Source organism: Hippoglossus hippoglossus, chromosome 4, assembly GCF_009819705.1.
Source record: "Hippoglossus hippoglossus isolate fHipHip1 chromosome 4, fHipHip1.pri, whole genome shotgun sequence".
In the NCBI taxonomy this organism is placed as follows: Eukaryota; Metazoa; Chordata; class Actinopteri; order Pleuronectiformes; family Pleuronectidae; genus Hippoglossus; species Hippoglossus hippoglossus.
This window is the reverse complement of record NC_047154.1, coordinates 2282258-2307852: the sequence shown is the minus strand read 5'-3', so window position 1 is coordinate 2307852 and position 25595 is coordinate 2282258. Positions and strand designations below refer to the sequence as shown.

General features: G+C 40.6%; 1 protein-coding gene across 3 annotated transcripts in view; it reads right to left on the bottom strand.

Moving 5' to 3' along the window:
- nlgn1 (neuroligin 1) overlaps positions 1-25595 on the bottom strand; it is a 289335-nt gene that overhangs the window by 149073 nt on the left and 114667 nt on the right. For 2 of the 3 annotated variants that reach the window (XM_034582769.1, XM_034582770.1), the window contains 2 exons: positions 21840-21899; positions 14385-14537 (listed from right to left, as the gene is read on the bottom strand). In XM_034582769.1, coding sequence (XP_034438660.1) covers positions 14385-14537; positions 21840-21899 — 213 coding nt within the window. The remainder of the gene's footprint in view (positions 1-14384; positions 14538-21839; positions 21900-25595) is intronic. The other variant, XM_034582771.1, reaches the window with a different exon arrangement.

Genomic DNA, 25595 nt, shown 5'->3' with positions numbered 1-25595 from the left:
AGAGGGGGAGACCTGATTAACTGGAGGTGTGTGTATAATGAAGATAGATGCTGGTGTAAACACAAGTAGCTGAGGCCCTGCAGTGTCGTCGTGTTGGAGGGGGAAACAGAATTATTAATAATTATGCATATTAATATTGATGATTAAGTGGCTGATGTTAATGGTTACTTCTCTAATTAGCATCAGCAGGACGCAATATGCTGCAGATTAATTTTACACATGCAAATCAAGTGGCGAGACTGCAGTGATGACACTGCACCTCTCCGTCTCTCCCTCCCTCGCTCAGGGTTGCAGTGTGTTTACTTGCAAAACAGGCTCGAGGGTGGGTTTGCTCGACATCTTCTGTCTCAGTCTCTTTTTTTAGAATAAAAACACAACTAGCACTGGTTTGTGAAAAGTATTTTTTAACAGCAAACTAAAATTATAAACGGGATTAACTTTGAATTAAATTAGAAATAGCTACAAATACAGTCCTGCAAAGTAAACGTACTCAATGTATTTGATGTTGCTACTTAATTTGCGAGTTTAACATGTGTTTAGACAGAAGAGATGACAGCTACAAGGTTGAATTTCAAAGGCAACAGTTATAATAACAACAAGCTCATTGAAGGACAATGGCCAATATTTTGGTAGACAGTGGATATCCAGGCCTAGACTCCATCTTTCGTTCACCAGGTAATCTCTAATATCATCTATCTGCATATGAATGCATATAAATAAAAAAGTGGATAGCTGAAGCATTTCTGTCACCGTGTTCCAGCTCTTTTGCTTTCCACATGGGCTGTTTTCCAGCGGGCAACCACAGCCTGCTCAATCGTGGTTGGTCGAATTAGACGCAGAAGGTTTCTGGCCCCAACATCTTGTGCCTCCCCTAGATTAATATTCACATGCAGAATCTACTTATTAAATATTGGATTTAACTTCCATAGTCATCATTTATTATTCTACGTATAACCAGGAACAATGCTCAGTTGTACAGAGAGAGTAGTGAAAATTGAAAAAAATAAAACAGAGATAGGAGCAAATGAAAAGGTTCTCTATAAGAATGCTCACGTGACTTTAGCTGTGTCTCAATTCAGGAGCTGCATCCAACGAAGGACCCGGTCGACGCAGCAGACAAAGGATGCAGCCGACTGCATAGACTATGTCGGCTGAAGCGACAAGAACGTTTTTTTTGTTTAATTAAAAAATGCTGAAGGATGTTTTTTTTTTAAACATTTGTACCGTTCACTGTTCGTTCGAGTACTTACATTTAAAAATAAATTATTCCGAAGTTTTTTCGCCTCGCCTGCTGCCACCTTTAACTCTTTGAAAAATGGTTTCATCACTGAATAACTTTGGAATAACTAATGGTTTTAAAGCAGTATGGTGAGAATGTGTGCAGTGGTGATTGTTGGTTCATCTTATGCCAATAAATAATTGAAATGAATTCAAATGAACTGAGGCAAACAGGGAGACAGGGAGAGAGAGAGGACAGTCCTGCTTCAGGGAGATGAGGAGAAACAACAGGATCTTCCTCCTCCTCCTCCTCCACCTCCTCCTCCTCTTTTATCCTTCATATTGTTCAATTATTTCCGTCGAGAAAAATGAATGAATGTGCCACATGTGGGGAGAGCAAGGAGAAAAGAGAAGGCTGACCTTTGAGAGGATTATGGGATTTGTCTAAGAACAAAGCTTGGAGGCAATATGGCAGATGTATTCTGTGAAATAGACTATTTAGCAGTGAGACGCCGTGATCAACAAGACAAGCCAGTGGCAGACAAAAAGAAGAGGATCACTGTGTGAATGTAAAGCTTTGTGTATGGCAGTTCATTGGGCTCCCCCAATGGTGGTGCACATATGCTCCGGTTTTTGAGAGAGGCAGAAGACAAAGACACCAAGCAAGATAAGTGATGCTGTCGTTGTGTCAGATATTCTTCAACCTCTACTCACTATCGTCTGCTGGCAGAAAAAAACAGTAGCTCATCCCTGACTTTTCTATACCATCAGCATTTTAAGTGTTATGCTTAATGTTTTTCATTTAATTATTCTATCGAGTTTGCCTCAGAAATGAAAGTGTAACTGTCTTTCTCTGTCTAGGCAGAGAAAAGATTAGCTGTCTTACTCAATAGTTAGGTCTTCATAACCAGGACAGAAAAGCCCCAATAGACATTTGTGTTTGTTTAGAAATTGGCAGGTGATCTAACCAATCACATTTGGATTTGTAGAGGGTGGGACCAAACATCTTTGCCCCAGTCCTTCCTGAAGGCTCAAGGCCTGAGCCATCTCACAGTGTTTACCTTTGTTCTGTCCAAGGGATTAAGCTACCTAGCAGGTCAGTCAGTCACACAGCACAGATGGCAAAGTGATGGGATAGCGGATAGCGGAAGTAGAGCGAGAAAATAGGTCAGAAACCAAACACACAGATTTAATAAAAGTTTGTAAAGTTCTCTGATATCCTGCTTCAATAATGTTCTGATTGCATAAAATGATACGTAACGCATGACAGATGAGGATATAGTTGAGGTGAAGGCGCAGCATCACAACACATACCCTGGGTTCAAGTTATTACAGAAGAAAAGGCTCAACCTTATACCTAAGGGTCATTTTTCAGGTAAAATAGTTTCTTGCAGACAAAGACATGAAGTCATAGTGGCCTCAATCAGCCCAGGAACCTGAATACAAAATGATTCAGTTGACTGCCAACCATTTAAACTGATCTCCTATGGTATACCTATGGTTTAGGTCAGAGAACTAATGGGGCTTTAGTTAATTAAAAGTCAAATACCTACAATGGGTCTATGATAACACATGAACTCCAGTCACCTTCATGAAAATGAGATATACTATAGAGCACATCCACCACCACAACCTCTGCACCCTGACCCTCTAGCTCACGATATAAGAGCATGCCATTGCCTGCACTGACAATGAAAGCCGGCAATAGACGCAAATCAAGAGCTGCCAAATTTAAGTTAATAAAATACTGAAGTCAAATTGATAATTTTTGTTCAGTTTTATATATATATTTTTTTATTCACACATTCAAATTCAGATTTATTGCAAGGTCTGTTTAGAATGAAGGGTCCTTCATTTCAGTCTCAGAAGATATGACTAGCCGATATCTCATATTTAATATTGGCCTAGCCCTAAAATGAACACACACCATTTATCTCTCATATGCCCCCCCCTCCTTGGGTTCCTGGTGTCTGAGCACGACACTCCTATCTGACCTCTAAAAATATGGCGACGGCAGATTTGTGACCAGTGCTGATAACCAATCAGACGGCTCGTGTCGTGCAGGGCAGAAGACCCCCATCGAGTCTTAAATCACATTCTCCCTCAGTCTCACAGTCTCCTTTATTGCTTGTTGGCAATGGTTTGATTTGGTGTCGGCAGATAGTATGGCGAGTTCCTCAGTGGGCTGTAGAGAGGCTGACAGCCTGGGAATCTGAAATTATCAAAACCTGGTTTACCTGGAACTATGTCAGAGCAGTGAATAGAACGGAATGAGCTGTGAAACATGAAATAGAGGCTTTAAGAACATCACACAGATACAGTTGTTCAGACTCAGGACTGGTCCACTCCCCAGCATATGTACATTGCAGTGATCAGAGCTGCTATACACCACAGTCTTTGATCCTGCTACTGCACATGTCCATCTGCCACACTAGCCCCATGACACACTCACACACACACACACTCACAGGCATGCATTCACACATTAGCAGAGGGCAAAGCTTTGATCAATAAATAACACTGTCACAGGGGCTCTGATATTTACACATGCACTTTGCAGTGAGGTGCCTCGTAATAGCTCAGTGTGGAGGGATGTAATCCCAGTTTGTTTCTCAACCCACCTCTCCATCTGCCCCCTGTTCCCCTGCACAGCCAGTCAGCTTCTGTCCAACCTCCTATCCAACAAACCTGCTGGACTCTTTGACCCCTGTCAGGCCAACAGCCGCATGGACACAACAGACTAATTGAGTCTAATTGAGATACAACCACAAATCTGAGGTGAGGTGAATGGACTGTGATGTTTATTTTATATCAGGTAGTGAAATGGTGTCATTTTGTCCATAGCTTTTGTACATCATAACAATGGCCAGGTTAATATATGTAATTTACAATGTAGGAGAATTTGAAGGTGGAGATAGGACTAACAACCTCTCAAGGGTGTGCTCTGCATTTTGCCAAGTGCATGCTGGAATAGTCCATGAAGAACAGCTGGATGGATGTTTCCAACAGTCTTTTTCAATAGACCAAAACATTTTAATACCAAAAATACCAAGACTCATACCATAGATGGGCTTGAGATTTATTCATTTAATTTGACTTGATTTATTGGGCAATGTTTGCAAAAAAATGTGTACTGTTGGCTCGACAAGGCAGAAGACAGATTTCAAACAAAGGAAATGTAGGTGTCAAAAAATGCAAATAAATAGAAGAAAGACACAAGGGAAAAGAGGTAAAAGACCAAAAAAAAATAGAACTGGCTTTGTCTGAAAGCTCATACTGACTCTAACTTGTCATGAAATGTGGTAATTACAGTGTCTGTTACTTTTTTGAAAACACATTGTGATTCTGAGTTGATAGCTACTTAAAAGGAGACTATGAGTTTTCAGACATTACACAGCCAAGTAGCTTATGGCGGTTAGAAGGAAAACAAAGCTCACAGAATACTTGATTCAGTTTTCAAAGACATAAAAGGTTATATATACGATTTTAAACACGCGTCCAGAGCAAATAATTAATACACACTCCCTCTGTGTGTTGTAATACAAGATTATCGGTGGTTTGTTGCGATAGCTGGTCCAGGTACGTTATGTTGTGCAAGTTAGTGCATGCAAGTCCCTGTGAAACCACTGGCCCTCCCATGAGTGGACATGCCAATTTCTGCCGCTTTGACATATTTTAGAAACACAGATATTATAATCACACCTATGCTATGCCAATTATGCTAGCTAGCTGCCAGCTGCCATGCAGGCCCATTAAGTGTGTGCTGTGTGCAGCCCTGAAATATGTTTTAAATATGTTTACAGACCAAAGTATCCCACATGCAGGCTGAGACACGGCTCCATATCCCCAGTCTGCCTGGCAGCTAGCTGAATATTTGTTTGGGTTTCTTGTTTACGCTCGTGTACAAAGGGTAACTTTACTCAGTTGTGAGTCTGGTTGTGTGTTTAGCGGCAACTTCCACTGGGCTTTGCAGCACTCACAGACTGTATTGGCATCACCTTACAGAGAACACAAAGGGAGGTGGGGCGGTGGGGTCAGCAAAGGACTTGTTTTGGACCAAGATGCTGGTGGTGGTGTGACACCTAGTGGCGATGATTATCGTATATATAAACTTTAAGCACATCCTGAAGTTTAGTTAGTACATTTCATGTTAGTAGAATTAGTAATTGTTAGTGCAAAATATTTGTTCAGTTAGTATATTAGGTGTTAGTATTTAGTTAGTAAAGAAGAAAATAAATGTTATTCAAATAAAAGAAGGCAGGATAGAAGTAAGTTAAAACATTCATTTAGAGTCAAGGACAGAGAGCATGCACATGCAATTATACTGTGGCCACTGGTTTCATTCAACCACTCACAGTATCGCAGTCTTTTGTGTCTTGCAGAATAACTTCATCCCTTTTTCCCTGTTTTGGTTTGTACAGTAATGCAGGACACAAGTCACCAGCAATGATGAGATGTCAGACTGACAATCATCTTTCAATGAACCTTTACCAAGGGGCTGTACTTGGGCATAAATACATATTAAAGTCACTATGTATTACATTTAAAAATGTTTGGCCTTAGGTGTCACTGAGTGGTGCTCAGTAATTTCTGTTGTTTCTTACCACAGATTAGTACAGTATTTAACATTGGAGTTTATCTTTGACCTTTGTAAATAGCAGCTTGACTAAATCGCAAGTGTTCTCAAATGACTAATTACAAATTGTTAGGTACATGGGTAGGCTCTACAGGTTGCCGCTTTAAAGCACTGGACATTTTCTTTTTAATTCCAGTTATTGCAGTGCCATTGTCTGAATGAAACCAGCAGAAATTAGCTACAAGTATTATCCATGCATCGACTGGATTTTTGGAATCATCTTTTGAAAGATTGTATATTGTGACCAGACGGTGGCTGCATTTGTGTATAACACACAATAAATCCCACATGCATATCATTGTCTGCCTAATGTTGGGTTGGTGGCAAGTGCTGAAAGTTGTGGCTACAGACGCCTGGCACAATTGAGCATGCCCAGATGGCCTTCTGTTGTCCTGGCCTTGGCCAGAATAATCCAATTTCTGACGCATCCACAGAGCTGCTGTAAACCTTGCAACGTCAACCTCGGCGTTGCCAGATCACCATAAGCATAGTGTTGCTTAGCTTTACTGCCCATTCGCTCTATAAATCATTATGAGCCAAATGAGCTGGACAAGAACAAACTTCGCAACTGCAGACTAAAACACCCCGATTTGAAGACAGTGCCAAGAGAAAGCAAAGTGGTGGACACATTCCTGGTGATTTAATCACAAGATAACAATGCTGAGTGTCTATCACACTGCTATTCATAGTTTAGCCAGATTCTAGCAGCCATTAGTCATGTTTAAATGATATTACACGCCCAGAACATTGCAAGTTATCAAAGACTCAAATTGTAGGAACCAAGGCAGCATGATAGGGGAGAATTTACACTGAAAAATTGTCTGATGATAACATACGGTGTGTTGGAATTCAATAAAAGCTCTCATTCCATCCATTCAGTTTAGAAAAATACATCTGTAATCAAATCATCATCTCAAATATGAACCATTCTGACTGGAGCAGACCTCATTCTAATCAAAAGGCAAATTTGGGCCAATTTCACACTAAATCTGACGGAAAGTTATGGTCTCTGATCTGTTATCTTTTTCTGTTTAGTTTGAAATTTGATTACACTGCAGCCTCTTGCAATATAACAGCTCATATGTGGTTACTGGTAAAAAGACACTGGAATGTCTTTGAACTTGTAGGACATTATCTTGTAATTTATCTTTCTTTCTCACTGACTGCCTACATACCTAGAGGCAATATACTGTAAAAGATACTGGGTGCGAATCTCAAACATCTTGAACTGTTTCTCCTCAGCAGTCATGGGATTTTGGCACGTGGCGGGAGGGAAGAGTAAGAAATATTGCAGCAAATATTACAACATATCTCGATGCAGCCTATCCACTGATCAAAGCTCCGTCTGCCCTAAAATAGCTGAGGATATGTTTGAGCCTCGCTTGGGTAGTTTACAAGGGAGAACATCTGAGCAGCATGGCAAAGGTCTGCTGATGAAACATTTAAACAAACACACACACACACACACACACACACACACACACACACACACACACACACCTGTCAACACTTGCTGTCTTGGATACAAAAACAGACATACAACAGAGCAATGCCTCGACACTAAAATAATTTTGGTACACAGCTACATAGCTGTAGCCTAATATGTTTTAACATGTATACATATATGTATGTCAATTTAATATAAATACTTTTAATATTATTGAAATGACATTGATAGAGATAAATTAGTAACCTCAACCGTGCACCAGTGCTATTGGTGAAGTTAAGATCACATCTTCCAATATCTTTCCTGAAGTGAATAAAAGAGTCAGAAGTGAATTTCACTTTATCCTGTGGCTAACAGAGGCTGTTAGTTGTCTTAGTAAAATTTAGCATTTCTTTGTGGTACCTACATGGGCAAAGACAGCTGTATTCATGTACAGTGTGCATATGGTTGCAACATTTGTACTAGGAGAAAAAAAGTGCAAATACAAATCCCCATGTTTTCGCAGTGGGATAAATCATTAGCCACTAATTAAGACTCAAGTGAAGCACTTTGTTTAAGGGTCAGGCACTTCCCACAACTTTCTGAACGAGCTGTGTCCAGGCTATGAAGCAAGGGAGGATGTAGAGGGGAAGGAAAGATGGCACAGAGGCACAGAAAGAGTAATGAACCCAAATCATTGGGGTATTTGTTTCAGGGAGCAAGAAATTAATAAGCATGAAAATAATAGTCCTCAACACTTAGCCAGCAGGAAATAAACTAACAGGAAAGAGAAGGAGCAATTACTGTGGAAGGAGAGAGGGAATGAAGATATATCTGGGAGGGTGGAGGGTTGGGACAATTGCTGGTAATATTTGGGAAGATAAACATTAGGGATAATGCCTGTATTAGACGAAATGCTCCTAAAGCAAATGCACACAGGCCTAATTTAGATACAATTAAAACCATGCTAGCTCTATCTGATGGACTGAGTGTGTGTGTGTGATAATGTGCTGCATGCTGAACACCGACATGCAGGGAGTTATCACAGCACACTTTGCCCAAAGTGAGACTTGAGAGAGTTTTTATTCAAAGATGAAGACAAGACAATGAGATGACACCAACCTCATTAACGACTATCTGTGATTACACCAACATGCCAAAGGACTAAAGAAAAGAAGTCTTCGTAACGTTTAACAAGTAGAAAACGTGAATCCCAACATTCTTTATGACAGAAACTATGTTTATTTAATGTTTGAATGGCAGCACTGCACGTTTCTCTTCCTGCACACTTGAATCATCTTTCCGATGAGTTTCTGTACAACAGCAGGGCGATATGTACACTGCCAACAATCCCAGTCTGCCCCTAGCTATGCACTTCAATGCCATGGCTGTAGGAGGTAACATACAGTAAAGGGAAAATAACATGACGGCAACAAAACTGGTTGACATTTGGACCCACTTTATAAATAATGCCACAGAGAGGAAGAGTGAGTGTGCACTGTTGTTGGGAGCGAAGCCCTGCAGCTACAAGATCACCTGGGAAGTAAAGCACAAACCTGAAAAGACACCTGAAGGCACCACACAAACACTGAGGCAACACAACATAAAGCCAACTCATATCTATAAGCCTCTCACAACACAGGACATGAATTGCTAGAAGGTGACTCACTGGAAATCGGTAGCACACACGGCCTCTCACATTGGCCAAACTTTTGCTTTAGTTTATTTTGGTATATTAAACATACTCTCTACGTTAAAGCACATACAACTTCATTGCATTTTACATTTGAGGTGTATTATAACAGGTTTTTGATAGCTAAGTGTAGTAGGCCTATATCTGCATCATCTGCTGGTAATAAATTGCACGGGATAGGAAAGGAGAATGTTTTAGACTTACATAAAGTCTCACATGCCTTTATGTGCAAAGACGTTTCAAATATTTTATCCACAAATGTGATTTAATTATGGTATAAAACCTATTATAGACATAGTTTAGTACAAATAGTATAAATTAGTATAAAATAGTAATTAATCACTGACATACTATAATATTAATCGTTTTTTATCAGCTCAATCAGTTTTTTTTTTTCTTTTTCAGAGAAATAGATCCATCTGGTACACTTCCTCTGCCAGATTTCAGGTCTTTTCTCTGCACGGTCTTTTCTCGAGCAAGGGCGTTTTAGATGCGACCGTGGTGCTGAACACGGGGCAGAGTTAGAGAAGCAGTGTCGTGCAGAGAAATGGATATTTTACTGGCCAGGTATATCTTAAAACAATCAGAGGCTTGATGAATTGGCTGAATGGCTGATGTATGGGTGGAATGGAAGGGTTATTTGGAGAAGGTTTGAGTCAGGGAAATGCACCTCATCAATCAGCATGATTAAAGGTTTTGGCTGGGCCGAAACAAACTCAACACTGTGAGGGCCTGGCCTTAAAGGCACAGTCCACTGTTTGGAAGGACAACAAACATGCCCTGGAGAGGTTTTGCATTCATGCATTGGCAGTTTCATTCAATGTTTGTGTCCTTGTTCTTGTAAGAACGCAACCATGTGGCTTTTCAGAGCTATGAATCTATCCACATCCTCCACAACTGTCACTATTAATCACTATTATGTTGTATTCACTGAGGACAAAGTTGAGGATAGAAAAGGGCTTCGGGCAAAACTTTTCCATGAGAATATACTGATACTGAGATTCTTCTCAAACCGCTTCATGTAGCACTTGTCTGGAGATCTGATTTCTGCATCTGGGCGATGGAGTGCTTAGTTTCATACATAGTTTAAACGATAAGTAAAACAAAACCAACCCTGCAGCAGATTGTACCATTATGATCCAAGGAGCAGTGAGATGACAAAGACAATAAATACTTGCTACCCTTAATAATGACATTTTGACAGCGTTATACCATGTGTTCCATTAACACCCCAGCTGCACACTGGGGGAGGACTCTTTACCCATTAAACACACACACACACACACATTCAAACACACCCATAGACAGACACTGACAGTAGCATACTATATACGTGCCCCATGGCCAAATCCATTGTAGCCAAGGCCCTTAAACGATAAATACAGCTTCGCGTCAGCAACTCTGCATATTTAAAGCCACTAATGGCTTCCTGCAAAGCACTCGCTCTTACACACACACACTAAGCCAAGGAGAAAAATGTCTGGCAGCGGAGTGGGGAGTTCCGTCAGCAGTGCAGCATCTCCGAGCGAACAGGTGCTGCAATGGCTGGCTGGGTAAGGTCAACCACACACTTTAACCAGTGGAGGCTAACCAGCTGGCCGGAGAACATAATTATGAGCCTGGGAGACAGTAGGAAGTTATTAATGAGGAAAGATGTTCATAGACTCCACACTGCTCTCTGGTCTCTGATCTTAAATCTTTTGGTTCCTTGTGAACAGGACTCACTTAAACACATTCATTTATTCTGTAAATGTATGTGCATGGTCTTAAAGTCTCCCTCTGGTGAAAATCTACTATTTGAACATGTTAAAATGTCCCACTTGTGTCTTTTCTATAATACGATATATGTTGTGTGAAATAAGCATTCAGCTCCATGATGGAGCATTCCCACCTTAACTCTGCAGCGAACAAATGCCAGTCTGAAAAAAAGATAGAAAAAAAAACAAACAGAATCAAACAGTCTCGGTTTGTGATGTCACAAATTTATGAAACCAATCCTGTAAAGTTGTGGGTGGGGCTCAGGAGCTGTATGACGCTTACAGATAAGCTTTCAGGGAGGGGAGATGGGGAGAAGGGGTGGGGTCATATTAGCATATTCATAGATCCCAGTCACAAAATGAGGAAGGAAGGTGTGGAGTTAAGCCACTTTAAGGCCATGAGGGGAACTCATGACAAACCTTCTGCTGGGGGAGTAATAAGCTACTGGAGTGGGACTTTAAATATACCATAAATCTAAAGGGGGTTTTCTCATGTGGGCCAATCAGACAGGGTCCAGCGAGCTACTTTAAAGTCGACTAGAAAAGGTTGTATGTGGTCAGCTTCGAGTGATTCCCTATGACACCCACTTCGAATTCACAGCACGCACAGAGACCACTCCACTCAACTTTTCTCTAGTCAAAGCCTACATTTTTAAGAAGCTAAACTGAGTACATGGACCTTGAGGAAAGGGGCTGCTGGGTTTTGAAATGCCACATTTCCAAGCATGACTAATTTAATGTTTGAAACAACACTAAAATGGGTAGAGTATTGGTACCACCCTTTTTTGTTTCTAGAACTTCCACGCTCAGCAAGGTGAAAAGGGTGATCGTTAATAATATGTGTTGCACAATATTTCCCTTAGTACAGAAATAAGTAGCTTAATCCCGACTTGGATGTACTTTGAGTCAATGGGCAAGATCTCAAAATAAGTACTGAGACTATGATAACAATAAAATGAAACTTTTTTTTTACTTTACTCAACACTAGATTTATTGGATTAGATTAGAGCTACTAACTGAACTCCTTTATAATGTGACTAAAACCTGGATAACTGACTGGAAAGCCCAGCGGTTATGGGTCCTGAACCTACCGTTGCTAAGCATATGCTCCTTTGCTGTCACTCACACACACACACACACACACACACACACACACACACACACACACACACACACACACACACATACACACACGATCTCATGTTTAGTGAGGTAAAGCTGTATGCATTTGTCCATTGCCGAGGGGGTAAACAAACACATAGAGTCTAATCTGAGAGCAAACAGCGGCGCCTCATGTTAACCAGCAGGGATACAGTTTCCCTCAACACTATGAGGCCTGCAGCCGTTAAGAACTCGTACATCAGAGAGCGAGAGTGTGTGTGTGAAAGAGAGAGAAAGAGATAGAGAGAGAACTTAAGATGTTGTCATGTTTGAAATAACAGGTATAAGATGTGGTTGTTATATTGCTTTGTTTGGTTTATCTCTTACTGGCCCTGTCTTTTTTGGCATTTTGTGCTGTGGTGTATTATACAGGATGGAAAGATAACCTTCAAACATTATTCCTGAATTATTCAAAAGCTCAAAAGTCTTGGTGTTGCAACAGCATTTCATCCTGCTTTCAACTCTGCATTACTTTGGCCTGGTTATAGGACCGCAACCAACATGTATTTTCATTATTTATCAGTCATGAAAAAATAGTCACAAAATAGGAACTGACACCAGCTGACAGAAGCAAATGTTTTGGTTGATTTGTGACAAAGTGATTCATTTCCAAATCGTAATTGATTCGTTTTATGTCAATTATCAAACCCTCCTGTCCGTGACACTTTGTACAGCTTCTAACTTCATCGTGGGAATCTCTGCAATGAGCATGTGCACATTCGGAACTGTGGACTTGATCAAATGCCTGTAAGTGTGAATGTATGTGTATGTATCAGTGCTTTTTGTCCTGGGATATCCTCCAGCCCTGCCATGACCCTGAAAGGAAATAAGTGGGTATTGAAAAGGAATGAGTGATTAGTAAATACAGATGATGGAGTACTTTCTTTAATATCCACTTTTGTGGTTTTGGCAGGGCTCGAAGGTTGCTGAGGAGGGGCGGAGGTGTGTGTGTGTGGGGGGGGGGGGGGGGGGGGGGGGGGGGGTCATCCAGTCACTGACATTTATATTTCCAAGAGACGTGATCGATCGCTCAGTATGCTTCCACAGCTGGGCAGCTTCTGCCACGTTTAGGTTTCATGTCTGAGTCTTTCATCAGATCATATACAAATAAAACCGATCCGTATAGTATCAGTATTTACAATGCAAACACCGTCAGGCCTTGATCTCCATTCCGCATATCCACAGACAAATATATGCACACACACACACAAACATGCCCCCAGACAAATGGTATTTTAGTTGAGTGAAAGGCGGATATTGGCCTATATCTTTATTCTGGTATAGTTTAATAAGAAGGGGAGGAAAAACCCCAGCAACCAAAGCAACACGCTTACGAAATCGGTTCCTTTCATTCAAATCAAATGACAGCATAATCTCATTTAGGAATGAAGCAGAGAACCTTTGTTTCCATCATGTGTCACAATATATATATATATACCTGCCCTCTGGGTAAGGCAGTGACATTCATAGACAGGAGAAACAGAATTAGGAATTAGACCAATAAGAAGACATAAGATAGAGGAAGAAGACAACAGATTGGAATGAAAATAAAAAGGGGTGGGGGGAGATCAGAGATGAAATTGCCATGATGGATTAAAGGCTGCTAAATATAATAAAGCAGACAGGAAGGGTAGATGCATAAAATAACAGTAACTCGGCCTCAACATAGGCCCAGCAAATATTGAGATTTAAGTCCGTCTCAACAAAGTTCTGTGTTTCTGCAAAATAAAAGCTCCCAAAACCTTAATAAAATAAAAATATATATATATATATTTATTACCACAAGCTTTAAACAGCATCTGCTTAAATCATCATCAACAGCGTTATATCATAATCATCCCAGCAGGCGATGAAAGTTATAAGAAAAGATGACACAATTAAGATTAAGAGTCTGTTTAAGCTTCCTAATATTACTCCAACAAAATGGAAGGGAAAAAATCACAACCCAAAAAACCCCACAGAGATTCAAATCAGCATTCGCGTACAAATGATTGAGCTGTGATCAGAAAGCAGTGAGAGCAGATTCCCGCTGCAGATTCCAGTTGAAACCAGTTATTAACAAGAGCAAAGAGCAGACAAGCCCAGTGAGCAGCTCAGACTCCAATTTAACAACCAGCTGATTGGTTTCCAACAGTGTGGACCAGTGGTTCAAACTGGAGGAGAAACAATCAGTCCTTAGAAAGATACATTTTAGGCATAAATGCTGAACTTAGCTCCCGAGAACATCACTGCGCTTTTCACACATGGAATCACCATAATGGACAGAAGGGATGAAGGGAGGCAGAAAAAAAGAAAGAGAAACACAAACACGAAAGAGCAGTAGAGGAAGAGTTAGCACTCAGGCAAAGCTTAAATCAACCAACAGCGACACCAAAAGAGGTCGATACAAAGATGGCAGCTAATGGAATCACCCAGAAAGGAAGGAGTAAAGATAGAAGAAGTAATAAGAGGACAACAATGGTTGTGCGTCACACTTCACAGCATGATCCTTACCTAGGACGCCCAGCCGGTAGTTTACAGTTATGACGATCACGTTGCCATAGCTGGCCAGGATGCTGCCGTCAAACATATTTCCAGTGCCTTCCATGTAGGAGCCCCCGTGGATGAAAACCATCACCGGCTTAGGGCTTCCACTCTCCCTAATGTCTGAAGAAGGGGAAAGGAAGAGGAGGAAGAGGAGGAGGTGGAGAAGGCAAAGGGACTGATTAGGTGGCAGATTGAAGGGGACAGCAAGAAATGCAATTTCAATACTTTAGGGGGCTTTGGCCACCTCTTTATATATATATATATATATATATTTATATATATATTATTTTTTTCTGAGTAATCTTGGCAAACTGGCTTTTTAATGTAGCGGTCTTGTTAGTTTGAGGCGTCAAACCATTCATTCTTCAACATGAAGGCCGTGACATGTTCAGAAAATGTTTTCTTTATTTATTAACCCATTTTAAATTCAATATAGGTTTTAATGGAACAGGATATTTAACGTGGCGAGTTTTAATTTCCCTCCGTGCGATGGGCTGTCAACATGCAAGAGTGGCAATCTAAACTGTCAATGCCATGTTCAGGTAAAACTTGTGCAATTAATCTGGAAGAAAATCTAATTTCAATATAAATATTCCATATTAACTTTGACAATTTTATTAAAAAAACAGCGTGTTATTCAAAATATAATTTGAATTCAGGTCATGGTTGTTTTGCTGTAGATAATTATATGTCTAGATTTTGTGAATAAAACCAATTTTGGCACCAGGTGAACCTAACTGAAAACTGAAATGGACACTTGTCTTGATAAAGAATTTAAAGAGATTTGATAATGTGAAGGAATCCAGCTGTAAAATTACACTTCCGTCAATCCCACAACTGCGCAATAATTACAGACACAAACTATATAAAATATGGTAGATGAGTTGCCATACTGACATTGTATATTTCTACTAACGAAGGGGATGTGCTTTTTTCCAATGTGTAGCTGCATTTTAGGGTCAGCTGAATGTTTAACTTGCTTTTAGCACCAGAATCATCCGTATTAAACTGTGTCACATCTGGCTGATTAGAGCAGAAGAAAGACGAGCCATATTGTAAAGCAATGGCCCTTGACGTAGCTCTAATATGGGTTGGGTTGTGAGCTAAAAGGATGAGAAGACTTGGGGAGATCTAACAACATGCTGCAACCCGCGTTCAAAACAAGGTTTCACTTTCATCTTCTGTATCCCAGAGATGGAGCGTTTCATCTTGCTTCCTAACTATCTCCATCAGTACGTGCTGCGGCACACATCATTTATCCCACTGATGTTTTGCCACTCAGGGACTCGGGTCCAGAGAGACCTCACTGACTCAATGGGGAATAGAATATTTACCATATACGAAAGTAGAAACGTGTTACCTCCGAGACGTGAGGATACATATTAAAAAGAAAATAAATAAATGGTGACAGGAGGAAGAGAGGCAGAAAAAGAGTAAAAGTTTCCCAACACTGTATTTTTGTAGTTGTCCAAATCAGACTAATCAGGCGTGGACACAATGATACAAACAGCTCAGAAATAAAACTGAAGTGAAGGTGGCTAGTTTTGCAATTGTGTAGATGTCCCTCCCTGATGTGCATCGATGTGATTTCAAAGATGATAGAAATAATTACTAATGCAGTACTTTCATTTAGTTATTATATTATGTATACTGTATATAAAACAGACATCTAACCTCCCTTTGTGTATGATATCAGAAGAAAGATAAGACATCTCTGAGAAAACAGGACATTGTGCACTGAATATGACAAGTGTGTGTTGGACAAGCGTAGGAATTGTTTTCTTCTCAAGTGTAAAATAGACAAAGCCTGAGAAAAAACTCAATTAATAAAAGGAAGTGAGGTAAAAAAAAGAAAACCAAATTAAAAGAAAATTAAAATGCGGCACATCCAGGTGATGTGTGTTATCCTTGTGTGTGTGTGTGCGTTGGTGTGGATGCTATGTGAGCGTCCTTTGCTCCGTTTCTCTCTCATGACATCACTTGTATCACTCTCTGTAGTGTTCTCACAGTTGCTGTGCTCCCTGTGTTGCAGCAGCAGCCACAGTGTAGCAGCACATCGTAAGTCACCTCTGGAAGGCTTCCAGAGACTCCTGACAAAAAAGGTCATGGGACTATGGCAAGTGCGCGTGTGCGTGCTTGTGAGGAAGGACACAAGGAGCAAGTGATTTCAAAGAACAATAAGGGTGATGGTGATGATCATTTTATTTGTGATGATGTGATGATGATAATATTGGTTTGACAGTGGTGATGGGAACCATGACAGTGGTAGCTGTGATGATGAAGATGAAGATGATGATGATGATGATGATGATGATGATGATGATGACATCCATGTTAATGATGGCAACAACCACCTTTTTGATGTCAATGACATGACAAATGTGACAGCCATGATAATTATGATAATGAAGTTGATATCGGTGAAAACATTGTCCATGAAGATCCTTTTGATTTCAACTATGATGTCAGCCATGACAATGTGATGACGGTGGTGATGATTATGCCACTGGCAAACATGATGGTCTTGTTGATGTAGGTATTGTCAGGAATAGTATGTTGGTCAGGATGGTGATAAAAACGATGAAGACAATGACTATGGTGATAATGATGGTGGAACAAGTGACGAAGACGGTGGTAGCTACCGTGATGATGACAACTATGACATTAATAACAGTGTTAATGCTGCAGATGATGTTTCCCAAGGTGCCATGGTGGTGAAGATAATCTTGATGATGGCTATAACCAAAATGAGAATAATGACGGTGCCTCCATGATAATGATGATGACGATGATAACATATGGCACTGGGGATAATGTTGATGACAATGTTCACGATGTGCTCATGAAGATGATGTTGATATTTGCAACAGTCATGACAGGGATCAAGATAATGATGATGCTGATAAGAACTTATAGTTTGCTAATGATGTAGATAATGTGCACGATCATGCTCATGGCAGCCACAATGGTAATGATCACGTCAGCCATCAAAGCCATAAACAACCATCAAACTGCGGATGCTGATGACCAAGGCATTGAGGACCAATGCTGGTTGTGAAGTGGATGCTAATGAGGATGAGTGCCAGACAAGTAAAGATGATTTTGTTGATCATGAAGAGATCAAGTGAGTTGAATACAATTTAAAAAAGAACCGTGGTAATGATGATGAAGATAAATCATGGGGATGATGAGGTTGGGGAGGAGGAGGGATTGTACGATTGAGAATAAGGTTTACTGATTATAAAATCGCTCCTGGGATCTAATCAAGTCTTCATATAGAGATAGTGAACTTTCCTTAAAAGCAAACACAATATGGGTGATTTTTCATCCAGGTCGTGTGTGAAATTGCACCGATCCTGTACTTGTCTTTGTGATCTAAGGTATCACATGAATATATGTGATGCATTTGTTGCCCAGCTGCTGATTTGCCTTATTGTTCAGGGCTAGAGGTCAGTGATAATGAGGTGAGGTTATGATAAAATTGTTTTGGCGATGTTTGAGCACTTGATGGGATTACCTGAATTCACCTTGATTTACTGCCTGAAACTAGCCGTCGGTGTATACACGGAACACACTGTACCTTGAGGTTTTTAAGTTTCTGCAATCCAAGTCTTGCTCTCTCGGTGCGGTTTCCTGGCATCCTTCGCTGGCTGCCACTGCAAGACTCGGAGCCAGAAAAATCCTCTAAAGCCCAGTCCCTGCCTCCATTCCTCTAACTTATCAATTAATCCTCATTCAGCTGATTGCAGACTTCATCTCCTCCCATCACACTCTCATGTGCAGTGCAGTGAGGTAATGGTGTATTTGAGGTGATTTCAGGAACATTGAGCATTTACCTGATTATTTGTAATGCCAATATGCCCTTTGGTTCCTCTGTTTAAAGTGATTACAGTTTTCAGCAAAGGTGTTTGGAAACAGTTTTTGTTTCATCATAAGCAGCGATGAAAGCTTGATGAAAGCTTGCTTTGAGCATTGCTAAAATGAGATGCAATCTCGTAGTGATTCGACCATTCAATCCTCCTGGGGATAAGTGTGGATGAGAGGATAGGTGCCGTGCCAGCCTGGAGTAGATCGCTGCTTCCTCCAGGATGAGGTTGTGATCAAAGAAATTCAGGTGCTTTAGATTTCTCTGAGCAAACCCTGAGAGAGGCCCCCGGGCTGTTGCAACAAATTTGGTATCCTCTCCCTCTGCCGGTGTCGAGGACTTATCAAAACCTGCAGTAGACACAAGGAGCAGAGGTGCGTGTGTGTGCGTTTTTCTTTTTTTACTAAATCCTGGCTTCAGCCTTTTGCTGAAGGGAGCACACAACGGGTAGAATCAGTCCAACTGTACAGATGTAAGTCTCTGCACATATCCGATGGGATGTGTACAATGGTACGAACACAGAGTTTTGGTGTTGGTGCATTTTTATTGTTCAAATGTTGTGAATGTTTCCCTGACAATTGATTTCTTGCTACTCTCCCACATTTCCAATCCATTTCATCTATGGCACAAGATGCAAAACTCATTATTGTGAGATTGCAAAATGCCTCAGGTTTTGAAGGTCAGCATAGAAGGTTGAGTCTACAGAGAGTTGGAGTTTAACATATGAGATCAGGCCATCTGAAGCATTAGGCCACTCTCTTATTACAAAATAATGTTGAAGTTATAACTTTCTTTAATCAAGTATGAATTGCTGTCATTTCATCTATTAAATGTTCTATCTTCCCCTGTATGCGATAGTTGATCACACAAATATCAAAGTTGAAGTTGCAGCTAAAATGTCATCAGCAGGAGCCTCTGGGAGAGCGTGATGGAACGAGGTAAAACCTTCCCCAGTTGATCGTTTACAAGCCTTTCCTCAGCTCCAGGATTGTCCTCACACTGTCAGCAAAACCTCTGTCCTTGTGCCTTCAAAGTAATATACATAGCGTATAGGAAGATTAATATCTCACAGGTATTGCTGTATAATACTTTATACAGGGTACCAGGGGCCCCACGAGAGCCTTGTAGATACCACAATTCACGACATCGTCACTTCTGTATACACACACTTAACCACTCCAGCGATATTTGTTGTAAAAAAAAAATTGAAAATCGAGTAAATCCCCAGCTCTCGGGGACTTTCCTGTTTACATCTCTATTCCCAGTCGAAACGGATTACAAACACCAGCTTTACTGAGTATAAAGAGATTGTAAAATCCAAGGTTTGCTGGGCAGCAGTGGTGAGGAGGTTAGGGGACGTCCTTGTGTCTACAAGGCGATACGAGGTCGAGGGGTACGAGCGTCAGGACCCGTTAGGAGGGTGAGGGGGGGGGGGACCTGAGTTGATCAGAGACAGCCCAGATAGTGTGACTGAGTCCAGAGCCCATTTTCCTCTATATTAAACTGGATTAGTCGTCTGCCCTGCATCCTTTATCGAGATAATACTCAAAGCTTTGTGGGATTTCATTGAATAGATCTGTGTGAGTGTGAACTGTGCGATTCTCTCTAATCTTATTGGTGTCTGTGTGTGTGTGTGTGTGTGTGTGTGTGTGTGTGTGTGTGTGTGTGTGTGTGTGTGTGGGTGTGTGAACGCTCCCAGAAAAACAGCATGACGGCGCACATCAAAGGGATCTGGATGGTTGTGAGTCTTATTTGGATGTAATTGCTGTTTATTTTGTCACATTATGCAGTAGAGGTGCCTTATTAAGACTTCCTGCCTGTCATTAAAGTTGCACTGTTGCAGCCTTAAGGGAATGCGGCTCTATCTCAGGGCTTCATCAACGACAATATGTATTTTTTTCAACTATGAGTTTTCAAAGAGCCGCTTGTTTATGGCAACTAAGGAAAGGTCCGTCCTTTTCTATTATTGAGATTAATGGATTTCTGGCACGCTGTCGTCGCTTTCAAACAGCACCTCATTTAAATATCAAGAGAAGCTTTTGCGGCGCTTCAGTCCTTTAGTGTTTGTCTGTTGTCACTGGATCCCTTTAGTATTAATTTTTGACATTATGTATCCAATACTCATCAAGGATTAAATACCTTAAATGCAAAAAGAGTATGTGAGGATTGTTTATGTAGTTTAATTGCACTTGACCTCAGTTTCTAGTATTAAAATCCATGTGTGCAGGAGCGATGACGCAATGTTTCCATGTGTTTCATTGCAAACATTTAGTCTGACTGAATCAGGGCATGGGTATAGGATGCAACTATCATGTCTTGCATACGGTATGTGCTTTACTGTGTATTTGTGCTGCACTGTACCAATACTCTGAGGCAGTTTAGGCATCTGTACTATAGGGTGCAGTAAATTTCTTATGTCTGTCCTATGTCTGCTTTAAAATGTCTTTCTTGCTGCCCGTTACCAGCATGATCAGATGTGATAAAATCAGCTTTGTCCTCGATTACCTCTCGACTCCAGTCTGTTACTCACATAAACCGCGGTTCCCTGGAGATACAGCTCAACTACTGAGATGATTTCTGCCTCTGGGGGAGCTCTGGTGCTCAGAGATGCTAGTGAAAATTAAATTGCAATCTGCTGTGTATGCAGTCCTTAAATTTGTTTAAATCATGGCATTGAGGATCATCGCAATTACCATATAATAGAAAATGCATTAAAAGCATAAAAATGGAGAGTCCAGATGATCACTTGGAGCCATAATGGCAGGGATGTCACTTGAATTAAGCTCAATCAAAATGTTGACTAAGTTATTTTTGCCAAATCTGTGCAATTTACTAGCCAGTCCGCATTTTATGTAGCTATGAAACAACGACTCTGGCAGTTTGAGACGTCAGTTGAGAGTCCAACAGTCACTGACCAGAAAGTTAGCTTCACATTTTGTTGAGTGGTAATTTTTTCTGTGCCAGGAGAGTTAACAACCCACATGTCTCTGTAGTAACCATGGTTGCCACAGATGCTTACTCGCAGGTTGTCCAGCATTTTGTTCACGTTGTTTTAGGCTGAGATCGTTTGGTTTGACGCCCCAAACATGAACAGGCCTAAGTGTTAGTCGGTGCAAGCCAGTTAGCCAGTGGTTTTTCATTTGTACATGATCTGATTTTATAAACGAGACGGATTGAAAGAAAAACATGCAAAAAATGTGTTCAGAGCTGGCTGAGGGGTTAATAGTTACTTGATCTGCTGGTGGGATGCAACATAGAAAAGGAAAGAAAAGGTAAAAGGAAACAGCAAATCCAAGCAGAGAGTCTACAGTATATTACGGTATTAATATCAAAGAATGTGGGAGACATGTAAACTTTAGACATCAAGCTGAAAAGGACAAAACACATCCAGCCAAAAAAGAGACTTTACGAGTAAAGAGCAAAAAGAAAATGCCCATCACTTTCAAAAAAGGACAAGAAATGTAAGAAAATCAAAGAAGATAAAAAAATTGGAGGAGAAAGGGTAAGTTTGGTTTCCCTTGTCATGCAAATCAGTTTGGCATCAGGGGAAAAAATACCTTCGTCGTCCGTGCGGTCACTATCACCTAAATCATCAGTGTGTTTCTTTGTAAGGGGACCTATGGGACCAAGAAGGAGAAGATTGAGGAAAACATGGTGATCAAGAACACACACAGCCTTCAAAAGATGCTCTCAAAAGATAAGAAAGTATGTCAATAATCAATGTCTCTATTGCCCCTTTTTTCTCTTTGGAAAAATGTTCAAACTGACAAGAAGACTGGGCAAACATTACCACAACGTCCATATGTTTACAGTAGGAATTTACTGTATATGAGATCAGTTAAGCAGCAAGAAAAGACAAAAAATGATGAAAAAAATGTTAGTGCTCTGTTAAAAATGAAGACTTAACTGAGGATAAACCTCTTAGGATCAAAACACATAAACCTCTTTGAAATATTGCACAGTAGCATCAATTACACATATCAGAGACATTATGTCAACAGCTGTAAATGATCATTGAGGCAGAGGAAAAGGAGGACGCTCTTAAAGAAGCAGGAGTTTTAAGAGCAGACCACTCAACAGAAGCATGTGACAATTTCCCCCTGTTGTACTGTCAGTGTGTGTTGGCTGTATGTGAGAGCCTCGACACACACACACACATGCATGCACGTACACACGCACACAAACACGCACATCCAGTGTCATGCATTGATTTGATTGCCGGGGCACTGCTGGGAAGGAAAGCCTACATCATTTTAATCAAAGCAGGTACTGAAATATGGACACATTTATTTGTATCATTGTTGTGCTTTCATTGTACTTTTTACTTTCACTCTTCCTATGCCAACATGAACAAAGACAGAATGACATACAGCTACAGTCTTGTCCACATGGATTCATGTACAGTATTTATGAAATATTTAGATTTAATCATACTTTAATATTGAAATATAAAAACGTTATACAAACCCAAACTATGCATTTCCAGTCTTAATCTAAACTGAGCTAAATTGACCTAACTGCACATGTCTGTGCAATATTTGCGTTGATTTTCATTTCTTCAAGCGCTGTGGTTTTCTTGCTGTGGCTGCAAAAATAATTGAACCTAAGACGGCTTTAATAGCATTTAAGTAGCTGGTGGATAAGTTTGACAGGGGAAGTGGTCAGCTGCTTCTTTATTAAACCTAACCTACGGATTTCAATGCAAGTCTTGCTGTAGCCAACATTGAAAGACAGAAAAATATAGCGTTTTACAAATGAACAACACACATAAACGCATAGATGCACAGGCATGCTACATTAGAGATCTGAAAACATGCAGTCTTGGAGAAAACAGTGTGCATGATAGCAGGGGGGGATGACAGAGGAGGAACAAATTGCATACTGACATTGTGCATAAGCCTACACACACACACACACACACACACACACACACGCACGCACACACACACACACACACACACACACACACACACACACACACACACACACACAGTCATGTCTCCATAACTTCAGAGGACATCAATTATTTTCTCGAGAAAGTCTCTAACCTCACCTGCCCTAACCTAAACCTTAGCCTAACCTAAAAACAGGTCTTTACCAATACAGTCTAAAGTCTGAAGACATAAATGATTTACAACATGGGGACGGAAGACAAGTGTCCATGATATAACTGTAAGCAGATTCAGGTCCCCACATAAACACATTCACACATACACAGCAATGACATCCACACGTGAGCTGTCATGGGGCTTTAAATAGGCATCTGCTGATGAGGAAATGATGCCTCCAGTCCTTTCCACCCTTCACTAGTGCCACCATGCCAAATAGCCAGAAGTTTAACGCAAACAATTCCATTCGACTTTACATAACTCATACAGCAGTAAGCTCCAACATGACAAAAGCCAAACGGCTCTTCCTGTGAGTGAGGTTAATGTTGAGAAATGGCTCCGTCTAAAAGGAAGAAAAGACAAATTCCAGCAATTGTGTTGGTTTGAACATATGCGTCCGTGGAATACACAGCGAGGGATGAATCACTCCAAATGTTCAAAATACTTCTCGCCAGTAGCTCATGATGATGACTCATAATTCCTCCATCATTCAAAAATCCTGGTGGTTTATTTTAAGGCCAACCATCTCTCCCCGGCGACTCTAAAGAAGAAGCCGGCGCGCCGCGTATCAGTCTGTCCTACAGCGGTCTCCCAGCTCTCTTTTGTGAATTTGACAAGTAATTTGATAAGCGAGAGCTGAATCGCGCTTTCTATGTGCTGAATAAGCAACAGGGCACGAGAATCGCTGCTTTCAAAATGTGAGACGTCAAAGAAACACGGCGCGTCTGCTGTCTAGGGATGTGTTACCTGTTTATGGAGTACAATGCGTAGAGAGATCACTGTCAAAGCAACACATAGCAGTCAAGGGGGAATCATGTTAGCCTGTTAGCATTCACTGAGCCGAAATACAGACGGCTGTCTGTTAATACTGCAACAAACAGCACGCGATAAGGAATGACCCTTTTTATCTGTTCATCATTAAGGTCGTCGACCATGTTCAGCACAGAACTCTCTGCTCCACAATCCAAAGCTCCTACTGCAACTGAATTATAGGGTGAATATGGATTACATGATGCTGTACTAGATTGAACAGAATATTTCAAATCAATCTTAATCATGCGTCCATAAAAGCATGGGGCCTTGGTTTACAGGGGAAATCTGAATATTTGCTACAGTCCAATTTTATAATGAGTGAAAAACAACATTATGCATGGTTGTATTTTTTCTGGATTACAGATTTATATATATATATATATATAAGATATCAGTTCCTTGTTATAAAGAGATTTTTTACAATATTAAAAAAACATTTCTTGTTAAAACCAAATAATCTACTTTTCTTCATTTGTGTTTTCACAAGAAATGAATACAATTTGAATTTCTTGATATAATGTATCTTGGTAGTGAGTAACATGGAAAGGAACATCATGCGCCATAGTGAGATGATGGTCAACCACGTCAGAAACCTTTCGCCTTTGGAAGTAAAATTATACTCTTTAATACTGTCTATACACTGGATAACTTTGGTGGATTTTGACCTCGTGGTCAAGGTCAAACAACAGCCCATCCACTTTTTTCCAAAGGTTCTAAAACTACAAAGAACTATAAGCGTTTCAGCAAACACAATAAAACGACTTTGATCAACAAACTAGTCTGTATTTTTCAAACACTGCTAAGCCCTCGTCGAACGAAAGGCCTACAAAGAGACATAAAAGCAAAAGGAACATAAAAATGAAAAAGTGAGCTTGAGCAACCTGACAACCTGTGAGAATAAAGGAATCAAAGAGAATGTGATTGATGTGGCTGCTCTCTGGACTGCACATGTGCTGCTATTACAGTGGCATGTTGTTTGACCGTGGGTTAGTGGAGATCAGAACAGACAAGACAGCTGCATGACAGCTCCCATCTCACACACACACACAAGCATGCACACACACCCAATTATGAAAACACACACATACAGAGAGAGAGACATCATTCAGAAATCAGGTGTCAATTCCAAACCACCCAGTGACAAGCAGGCCTCGACAATGACCTGAAGTCCTCTACCTGTCACTGTGACAACATGTGTGTGCAGCGCGGGCCCCCACGCTGGGGAGGTCTCAGCTGGTGCCGGCTCTGATCAGTACTTACTTTCTTCTTATCTGAATCTCTATCTCTCATCACTGTATCTTTACATTTCATCTTTTCTGCCTTGCATTCTAATAATAATCTGCTCTGTCTCTCTTGCTCTGTTTTTTTTTGGCTGGACTGTGGCAGCAGGGG